Raw genomic sequence first — 11,070 nt, forward strand, 5'->3', positions numbered from 1 at the left:
TATGCTACCCCTGGGTGCCCGGAGAGAAAGGCCGTCGGGATTGGGGAAAGAGACGGGAGACCTATTCCTCCTGACTGTCTAAAACACAAAACATTATATTTACTCGGCTGGCATGTAATTTAAACGAAAATCAGGGCTAATAAAAAACGGACCAACAAGAATTCTTTTTTGCTTTTATTATTAGATATAGAGTAAATTTTATTTTATATTAAACTTATAAAAAATTGTCTAACTTTATACCAAATATAACATTATTTACACACCAAATTAATATCAATAGAATGTAGTTTCATAATATACTTCCTCCGTTCCATAATTCTTGTCATTTTTAAAAAATAATGGAACAAAGGAATACTAATATAAATACCGATATAATTTATTATAAAGTTAGTCAAACATAAAATGTTTAACTTAGGAGAAAATATAAAAATATACTACTCCCTCCGGTCTCTTTTAATTTCCTCGGATTTAGTATAACTTTGTACTAAATTTGAGTCAATTAAAAAAGACCGGAGGGAGTATTTATTTGTGGAAGATGGAGTACGTGGAGAGCACAAGTATAGCCACCGCATCTTTGAAAAGGGAGCACGAAAGAAGCATTAAATCACATAAATTTCAGCCATGCACAAAACAGATAAAAAAATGCCGTGCAAGAAGAATTCCTCGTGGTGATAGTTCACATATTATTCATACATCTAAGAACATCTCTACCGTAGGCTTGTGCACGCTGACTTTATCTTTCATCTTTTCATTCTCTAGACCATCCAAAAACTGCATCTTCTCTTCACTAGCACCACGAAACCGTATAGACTGAACAAACTACACACAGCAACAACTCGTAATACAACAACTTCAAAGCGAAGCTTGGCTTTATCACTCACCATAGCAGGAAGATCGACACGCTAATAATCAAGCTATCGCGTTCTCATTTTAGCCACTCAATGGGTTAATTACAGGACCTAGCAACCCAGTGCAGTCTGGGATTGAAAGAAGTACCTGATAACCTCTTGATGCAGTTATACTGCATTGCCTCATTTTATACATGACATCATATGGTACGATGCAAATTATCTGTTGTACTTCCTTGACATATTGAGTGTGCTGAATGTATCTGAATCAGATATGGTGAAATCATCACACCTCCATTTCTCAAGTTGCTGGTTCAGACCAATCTCGCTTGTCTCGCTCTCATCGTTATCATCGACTTCTGTAGGCTTCCACTGATCAAGCAGGCTGGAAAGTCGGTTAACACAGTGGCACATGTCAGGCCTCTGGTTTTGTTCTCGTGCTGTGCAATGCCGAGCAAGATCAGATACCTCCAGCAAGCTCTTCCAAGCTTCAGCACTGAGTTCCAGTGTAGGATCCACAAACTTCCTGAACTTCACTTTGTCAAGCATATTTCTTCGAAAGATTGTTACAAGATGTGATTCCTCATCAGGTAATGAGTCATCAAGTACTTTCCTTCCAGTAATCATCTCCATTAGTATGACGCCATATGCATAAACGTCAACTTTCGTAGTAACTTTCCCTGTGGCTGTAAAAATATAAATTGCATGTTCATCACTACAACATCGGAAAAAATGGAACACAAAGAGAGGGACAATGCAAAAAAGAAGAATACATTTACATGTAGGACCTCTGTTCCAAATTAGATGACATCAAGAAAACATGCACTCAAACTTCCTTTTGACCACTAATTAATAAAGAACTATTCAGATTAGTTCGATCGAAATTGTACCACGAGGTTTCATGAGAAAATAGTTTCAGAGTGGTTTCCTGCAGTCCAGGTGAAGATTCTGGCTTGTATAGCAACCAGTTTTTTACTATTTACTGTTCTTTGATAGATAAAGAAGATAACAATCATTTGAGATTGACAAAATGCCCAAATGGAAGAAAACTTGACGCAAGAATAGAGTGAAATTAGGTCAACATGATAAGCACATATGACAGGAACCAGCTGGTGTCCAAAAGCACTTCAGAAGGTATAACGAATATCGGCTGAAACCCTTTGTCTTTTGGCGGCATATTCAGGAAAGTCTCAGGACCATGTATTAAGAAAAAGGAAACACTGCTTTTCAAGCCTAAGCTTCCGGAAAGTCTAGTGCTCAACCCTGAACTCCAAAACAGTCAAGTTAAAACCTCCAATCATTGAAACTGTCCACTTTACAATATTACGTGGTTTCACAGGTGATTTATCTCATGCCGTCTCACCCACATCATCAAACAACAAGGTCTGGATTAAAAGCACAGAGTCTCACTGGTATCTCTCTCCTTACAGATTTGTTGCATGATGACACTGATATTGAGACTCGCAAAATCACCCAAGGTTGTAAAGAGGACATGTAGAACGGAGTAGCAATTCATACTGTTTTAGAACCAAGGGTAGGAAAGTGGACTTTTGTTAGGGTACTCCCCCTAACTTGGTGCTGGGTGGGTCATCTACTAGCATAATTTATGTTCATTTAATGCCTTTTTATCATCAAAATTGCAGTTTAATAGATATAGGACTCAATATAGGTTCTTCACTAGAGATATATTCAGTATTATAGAGCTGCTCAACTACTAAACCAGCGACAACCAAGGTTTTTTGAGTCGTGACTCAAAATTGAGTCGCCGAGGCTGGGACTCAGTGTATAGTCGACCAAAGTCGCTGTATACTTGCCATAAGTTGCTGTATAGTCGCGAGTCGCCGTGATTTTTGGAAAACGACTCGGCAACTATACATCGACTATTCAGCGACTATACATCGACTCAAAAACCATGGCGACAACTAATATGGAATGGAGGGAGTATCACTTACCCAAGTGCTAAGGAGTGTCTTGCAGTACTTTAAAAAATAATAATGTAACATTTCAGCTTATCAGCAATCTGTATGGGTAATACTAATACATCAGTTGCTGCGTGTTTGTTAACAGCCTTTTAACAACAAAATGGTGCTGATGATCTTCAACAGACACCCTGTCCAACCAATTAGGGACTAAAACGGTGTAATATGGTTATACTTATCAGTGGCAACATGTATGGGTAATACATATGTGGAACCACAACCTCACCAAACACGTAAATACATAAAAGATACTCTTGTTCACATGTGGAAACAATTGTACTGCCCTTGACACAAATAAGAAAATGCATCATGTGGGACCAATACTCTTGTAAAAGGCACAAAATACGAATGAAAAAACGTGAGAATTCAAATTTGAGATTCCAATTCAAAGTTTTCGCCCAATCAACTATTCCAAATATGTATTGTAGTATAAAGGAGCAAACAATAATACTTATGCTAATGCTACAAAAACCTCGTTCGCCTACATGATCTACGTCCAAGCATTGGCTGAACTCCTCACTTTTAATTGGTTCGTAGCAACACACGTATGGTATGCACATATTTGTAGTTCTAAGTGCTAAGGCACCAGATAGGAAGTACCAAGCATTAGAGTCCAGTGCAAAGTAGCAAGGCTAGTCCATCCCATGATGCTGACTAGCAACTGCAAGTCAACAGCAGAAAAAAAAATTGTTTGAAGATAAAACAAACCAGAGAGTGATGTCTCTCCCAGCAAAATGTAACCTCTGATACATGAAACTTGTGCAAGAAAAAATAAAAATCGGTATTTGATAATTGAAGATAGGGAGTGAGAAATGCACGTACTAGCATATTCAGGTGCAAGGTATCCAAATGTCCCTGCAACCTTTGTCATCATGGATTTATCTGTATCATTAGCAAGCTTGACCAACCCAAAGTCTGAAACCTTGGCTCTTAGGTCCTGGTCCAACAATATATTGGAAGGCTTCAGATCCCTATGGATGAAAGTCTCCTGTGCCAAGCCATGCAAATATTCTATACCCCTCGCAACATCCAAAGCTATTGTCATTCTCTGTGTCCATGTAAGAGGAGTAAAACCACTCCGCTGAAGATCACACAGGTGCTCGCGCAATGTTCCACCAGACATATACTCATACACCAAGAGTCTCTCATAGCCATGGGTACAGTACCCAAGTAGTCCAACCAAGTGTCGATGCCTTACTTTCGTAAGAACATCAATCTCGGCCATAAACTCTTGCTGACCTTTAGTCCCCATAGTGCCACTGTCACACCTCTTTACAGCAACCAACTTCCCATTGAGATTTCCCTTGAAAACTACCCCAAACCCCCCTTTACCTAAGATACAGTCCTCATTAAAGTTGTCTGTGGCCTTTAGGAGCACTTCAATCGGCAATTCCATTCCGTGGGACTCAAACAGATAAGCAATGTTTGTGCTACCAGCACTCACCTGGCTGTAATCAGTTGGAACTGCAGTATTTCTATTGCTATTCCTATGTGTCCCAACCATCTGAATCTTCGTCATCTCAGATTCATCAGGAGAGCCATTTGTTGAGACGGGCCCAAACTTCTCTGTGTTCTTCTTCCTTCGATAATGTACCAAAAGCCCAACACAAGTAATGAGAAGAAGCACAGCTATGAAAACTCCAATAATCATTCCCACATTTGACTTCAACTTAAAATAATTTTCCAAACCGGTTGATTCTCCAAACCGGTTTCCTTCGGCCAGTACCTTGACTGATGGCTTAAACTTGGGCAGTTCACCATTGAGGGTATTATTTGAGACATCCAAAAAAATCAGGTTTGGCATTGTCGTCAAAGCATCCGGTACCACGCCAGTGAGGTGATTATCTGAGAGGTCTAGCCTTCGAACGCCAGTCAAGTTTGCAATAGCTGGCGATATGATCCCTGACAAACCACGATTATGCAAATCAAGAATACTCACATTCCCATTCGAGCATATAACACCAATCCAATTAGCACAGGGAGTGTTCCCGCTCCATGTCTCCGCAAGTTGAGCTGGGTATCCAAACCCTGCGGCCACCTCAAGCAGAGTGGTAATCAGCGGATCACATGGCCCAGGCTTTGAGAGGCAGAACCTGCTCATGGTGTCACCGACGAGGTCTACACTCACGTTATGTGTATTTGGCATTGGACCCTGAAAAAGATTATTCGTCAGTGACACATTAAGCAGTGTGCTGATCTCAAAGAGTGACGCTGGAACCACTCCAGTGAGCCTATTGTCCCTGACATTGAATGCCTCCAGCCGCGAGTTGCTAAAATCCGGGATTGGGCCCGTGAATTTGTTGGACTGGATCCACAGCAGCTTTAAGTTGGTCATCGCCGCAACAACATCAATTGAGCCGGACAGCTTAGCATCCGAGATCTGGTTGTTGAGCTGCAGGCTCTCTAGGGCAATCAGCTCAGCGAGCCCGGCAGGGAGTCCACCAGTGAGGCTATTATATGACAGCCGCAGATACTTGAGCGATGAAAGGTTGGCGAGAACCGCCGGGAAGGCACCGGCAATGGAGGCATTGGAAGCGGAGAAGGTTTCGAGGGAGGAGGAGCCGACAATGGCGCCAGGAACGGCCCACGGCTTGAGCGGCAGGTCCTCCAGGCTGAGGTACTGCAGGGAGGGCAGGTCTTTGAGGAAGTCACTAGGGAGGGAGGTGAAAGCGTTGCCGTCGAGCACAAGGCGGGTGAGATCGGTGAAGCCGGCGAGCGACGGGAAGTCGCCGTGGAGTGCGTTGCCCTGGAGGTGCAACTCCTTGAGCGCGGTGAGGGAGGACATGGAGGTGGGCAGGGTCCCGGTGAGGCCCTTGTCCCGCAGGTTGATGACGGTGACCCGCCCCGAGCCGGCGTGCTCGCAGGTGATGCCGTCGAAGATGCAGACGTCGCCGGCGGAGCCCCAGGACGCGGGCGGGTTGGACAGCGAATTGGCGAGCTCGAAGATGGCGCCCTCGTCGGCAGATTTTGCGGCGGCGGCGGCGAAGGAGGAAAGGAGGAGGACGGCGAGAGAGAAGGGATGCAAATCTCTCCCCATGGCGGGCGGATTGGGGAGGAATGCGGTGGGCGGAGGAGGTGGTGGTGATCTTGGGTATGGTATTTTTGGGGAGGAGGAGGCGCTCCGGCCGGCCGCGTTGTTCTGTTTCTCTCTCCTCTATCCTTGCTCTCTGCATTGCATCTTAGATCTCCCTCCTGGCTCCTGCAGGTTTCTTGTTTCCACTTTCTCTTTTCTTTTCCCAAGTGCTAATAAACGCTCGGTGGCTAGTTTGTCGTGCCGAGCCTCCCTCCGATTTGTAGCCGTCCGATCCATGTGATTCACCCGACGACATCTTTCACCTGAGGGCCCACCTGGACAGCACCCCTCCATCACTCCCTCATGCACGCGTACTTCCGTTGATCCCCCTTCCTCCTCGCCGCTCGCCTGCGCCAGGCTATGGCCGGCGAGGTCCCATCACATTCGGTGCCAGGAAAGCTTCGCCAACGGCCATGTGCATGCCCTTCGAGTCCTAGCGGAGACGCGCTGCCGACATGCCCACAAGATCTCCCCCGTGGTGGGTAAAGCAGGAGGGCGACGGAAGTAGGATACTGGGGAGGCAGGGTGTGCGCCGGGGGTGGGGGATGCATGGCCACCGGGGAAGCAAGGAGGGCGGCGGCGAGACGGGATTGTGCGTGGAGGGGGAAGCGAGGCCACAGTCAACGCTTGGCATGCATTTCTCGTGAAACCATCCGGGAGAGAAGATCTTATCTTTCATTTTGTTTTTCACTCTACTCCTTGAGCTTTAATGATTTTAGCCACAAATACATGCTTTTTTCAGTTTATTCTTCCTTTAGGCTTAGTTGATATTGCAGTTTACTTCCTTTCGCCCAAGATCGTGCGCTCGGCGTGGCAGCCTCTCTTCATCTTCTCGATTTGTGCCTATCATCGATGTACGCTGTTGTGGGTATACTTCATGGGTGTACCATCGACAGTGGCTAGATCCGGCAAGCCCGGGTGGCCCATGAATGGTGATGGTGGCATACGGCCCATCGGGTGGCCCAGTTGCTGATGATCAAGATGGAGGAAGTCCAGCTCGGGAACAAGGAGCCGGATCCACCGACCTATTCTGGAAGTCGGATTTGGCCTGGCCCATCAAGGGTAGCCGGATCCAGTACGGCGTATTAGGATAGTCGGATCCTTGACGTGCACAGCAATGTAATGTTCCGTAGTTAGGAAAGATTGTAATCCGGCCAGGACTCTCCGTGTAAACCCTAGATCACAGCGCCTTTATAAGCCAGATCCCGGGAGCCCTAGAAGCACAACCACAACTCATTGTAACAACGCGAAAGCGCCCAGATAATTCCAGACAAGCAGCAGTAGGCCCTGTCCTCGAGCAGGTGTTCTGAAGCTGGGTAAATCGCGTACCACCGTCCCGAGTGCTCTCCGCCCTATGGCCCCTACTTCTTCCCCCCTCAGTGAGGATCCCTCCTCCGGGGTATTGTCGAGTAGGCAACGACAGTTGGCGCCCACCGTGGGGCCAGCGGCGTCTAGAGGCCGGAACCGGGAGGGTTCCGCCATGGGAAGCTTCAACGACTCCATCGCAGTGGGGCGTGTTCTGTACGCCGGGAACTTTCCGGTCGTCCCTCAGGACGAGTGTTGGATTCCTTCTAGGGCCGACCACATCAAGCTCTCCATCGTCCCAATCGGCGGCATACACATCTTCATCGGCGAGACCGTCGATTCCAATAGAAACGCTCTGGTATGTAACGCTGATGCGACCGCCGCTGAGCAGGACGCAGTCGCGAAGATCCAATCTGAGTCGCAGGAACTTCCTAAGGAAGATTCCGCCTTAGATCTAAAAAAATTCAAAGCCCACCCAATCCGCCCCTGAGCAGGAAATTGCGGTGGAAGACCAATGCAGATTCGCCTGGGTCTCCCAGGTGTTAGAGAAGCAAAGGTGCCACTTCGTGCACTTCCTCGCGCACACGGCATGAACCGCCCCTCTTAGGTTGGAGCTGGACCTATGCAGGTTGAGGCTGCCGAAGACAATAATGCTCTGAATCAGCAGGAGGATGCCGGAGACAACGAAGACTCGATACTCGAGAATCCGAGCCCATTATCCAGTGACACATCTTCCATGGACTCGGAATAGTACAATCTCCTGATCAAGGAGATGGAAGAGAAGGAGAAAGCTGAAGTCGAATCTGCACCACCCAAGCAGGTCCTTGCAACCGTAAGGGGTTTGGATGAGGACTCTGACTCAGAAACCCCCCCCCCCCCCCCAACGCCGCAGTTCCGGGTTCGTCCAATCAAGGAAGTGACCTTGGCTTTGGTGAAGGGATATCAATGGAGGAGCTCACCAGGATAGCAGGCAAGAACTATCGTTGTGGTGAACAAACTGATGCCATAGGATGGCTTAAGTTGCCTGATATGCGCAAGGGGATCCGGAGGAGGGGAAGGTTGAGATAGAAAGCAGTAGAGCTCAAGGGACAAGCCCAACACGATGTATGTATTAAAAGATGAACTGAGAGCTATAGGGCTTGGCCTCTGGCCAGAGGTTGAAGACGTATGACTAAACTAGCCTAGCGCCTTCTATAACTACACAAGAGATCGATCCCCCCGCACAGGGGAGCCACTTCTCTCCTTATATAGTGGAGAGGAGGCTTACAAGGGAAGGAACCCTAGGGGTATCTTTGCTGATCTAAGCTACTTTATAAAGCTTCTTTGGCTCCAGGGTGACGCTCCCTTCTGCATCGATGGTCTGGTGACCTCGTCTGGTACCTTTTACGTCATCTTCTTCTTCGGCCTTAGGGATTCGATTAAAGTTGAAGTGCTTAGCTCTTCATGTCCTTTGGTCTTTGAGGGAGTCTTTGACCAGGGTGCCGACATGCTACTGTTGAGGCTATGCCGGATCCCCGGTAACATAACCGGTATAAATCGGACTCTTGTCCTTTTTATCCTTAGACTTTAGTTCTCTTGGGCGTTCCTCCGGCTTAGATATCACCGGTTGCCCTTACTCTAGCATACCCCTCCTGGTATACCGGATTGTATCATCCAATACTATTAAACCAAACTTTCGTAATCCGGATTATCCTTTAATCCGGTTTATAAACACTTTATCATGGCATATTTGCCATAGTCTTGACCTACCAGGGGTCATCTCCCCGATAGTAGTCCCCAAAGCTGGTGTGGTCCGGATGACCCATCCGACGGGCCGCACCAAGTTCCCTGGTAACCGTACCGGATTAATCATTCCGGTTTCAACTTAAAACAAACCGGCAACTTGCCGGACTCATCTTAGTTGTCCAGCTAAACCGAACTCTCCAAGTTCTTTCTGGCATCTTTCCGGCGGTTCCTTCGCCTCTACGCTTCCTCGGCGAAGTCGAGAATATCTCGGTATCCGTGCCTGTCAGAGGCATGCGCACTGTTTCTGACGCTGCATCGGTCAGCGAGGGTCAAATCCCTCGTTTCCCGCAAGCAGTTATGGCGCCGCATGGGATCTGTGTAACCCTCCATGTGGCCTCTTAAACGACACGTGTATCCTTGCTACACGTGGTAGCTAGGCCACCGAAGAGACGTTGAATGGATTGTAGCGAACAAGAGGGGGGTGAATGGGCGCTACGCAATTTTTAAGTCTTTTTCAGTTTTTAGCAAAGCGAAAGGTAAAGGTGATAGCTTTAGTGGTGGTGATGTTCCTAGTATGATCCTAGACTAGTGCAACAAATTAGGGAACCACACAAATAACAAAGATGAGGAAAGGGACAACCGGAGGGCGCGGAGTCGAGGCGAGGATTTGTTTCCCGCAGTTCCTCCCACAAAAGGGAGTACGTCTACGTTGAGGAGGTGCTAGTCTCACACAAGAGACTAGACGGCCACACCACGAAGGAAGGCCTCACCTTCTTCCTCAAGAGAGCTGCACAAAGGGGCTCCCTTTTCTCCACTAAGGCACCGGTCGAGGCGGTGGTTCCTTCACAAGGTTGGGGCGAGCTCCACAACACTAGGAGGCTCCCAACACCCTATGGGGCTAGCACAACTCCAAGCTAGCCTCCATAGGAGCACTTCTTCCAAGATCCCACCATAGGAACCCTACCAACAAGATCCACTAAGGACTACCACGAATTGGTGAAATTTCTCTCGGTAGAACGATAGATCGGGGTCTCCTCCACCACTCCTCAAAGTATGAGCAAGATTAATTGGGTAGGTAGGGAGATCCACTAAGTTTGAGCTCAGCAACAATGGACGAGAGAGAGAGAGAGAGAGAGAGAGAGAGAGAGAGAGGAGCTAAAAACGAGCTGGGGAAGAAGGGGCCTTTATATAGGTCCTGAATGGATCGTAGCGAACAAGAGGGGGGTGAATGGTTGCTATGTCAAGTTTTAGTCTTTTTCAATTTTAGTGCAACGGAAGATAAATGTGATTGCTTTAGTGGTGTTGGTGATCCTACAATGATCCTAGAACAAGTGCAACAAGCAAAGGAACAACACAAGATAGTAAGAGTAAGGAGCGGGACAACCGAAGGGCGCGGAGACGAGGCGAGGTTTGTTTCCCGCAGCTTCCTCCCACTAAAGGGAGTACGTCCGCGTTGAGGAGGTGCTAGCCTCACACAAGAGGCTAGACGGCCACACCACGAAGGAAGGCCTCACCTTCTTCCTCGAGAGAGCTCCACGAAGGTGCTCCCCTTCTCCACTAAGGCACCTGGTCGAGGCGGTGATTCCTTCACAAGGTTGGGGCGAGCTCCACACCACAAGGAGGCTCCCAACAATCCATGGAGCTAGTACAACACCAAGATAGCCTCCATGGATGCACTTCCTCCAATGTCCCACAATAGGAACCCTAACACCAACATCCACTAAGGAATAACAAGTATTGGTGAAATCTCTCTTGGTAGAACTATAGATCGAGGTCTCCTCCACCACTCCTCAAAATTTGAGCAAGATTGGTTGGATGGTTGGGGACATCCTCAAGGATTAAGCTCAGCAACAATGGAGGAGAGAGAGAGAGGAGAGATAAAAACGAGTTGGGGAAGAAGGGGCCCTTATATAGGCTCCTCCAAATCCAACCGTTATGTCTAGTTTTCGCCTAAGCGGTACTACCGCTTTTGGGAAGCGGTACTACCGCTCTGAGTTCGAATTCCCCAGATCTGGTCCATGTGGACGCAGACGGTACTACCGCTAGAGGTACCGCAATGGGGTCCAAACCTTACTGGATCCAAAGCGGTACCAGAGCGGTACTACCGTAACTAGTTACGGTACCTGGGCGGTACCATGGG

The 11,070-nt window shown here is 47.6% G+C and overlaps 1 protein-coding gene across 1 annotated transcript; it reads right to left on the reverse strand.

The window, feature by feature from the left end:
* Window positions 1-669: 669 nt before the first annotated feature.
* LOC124702780 (receptor-like kinase TMK4) lies at window positions 670-6,011 on the reverse strand. Its single transcript, XM_047234941.1, has 2 exons — window positions 3,650-6,011; window positions 670-1,534 (listed from the first exon to the last, which is right to left on the reverse strand). The coding sequence occupies exons 1-2, from the start codon at window positions 5,862-5,864 to the stop codon at window positions 1,068-1,070; spliced, it is 2,682 nt and encodes an 893-aa protein (XP_047090897.1). The 5' UTR covers window positions 5,865-6,011; the 3' UTR covers window positions 670-1,067.
* Window positions 6,012-11,070: the final 5,059 nt, after the last annotated feature.

The sequence above is a fragment of the Lolium rigidum genome, chromosome 3 (assembly GCF_022539505.1).
Source record: "Lolium rigidum isolate FL_2022 chromosome 3, APGP_CSIRO_Lrig_0.1, whole genome shotgun sequence".
Classification (NCBI taxonomy): Eukaryota; Viridiplantae; Streptophyta; class Magnoliopsida; order Poales; family Poaceae; genus Lolium; species Lolium rigidum.

Bases quoted from the DNA above. Each gene is read 5' to 3' on its own strand.
- LOC124702780 (XM_047234941.1), bottom strand. From the start codon at position 5,864: ATGGGGAGAGATTTGCATCCCTTCTCTCTCGCCGTCCTCCTCCTTTCC. The intron at 1,535-3,649 runs GTACGTGCATTT...ATATTTTTACAG, and splicing joins CCTTGCACCTGAATATGCTA to CCACAGGGAAAGTTACTACG.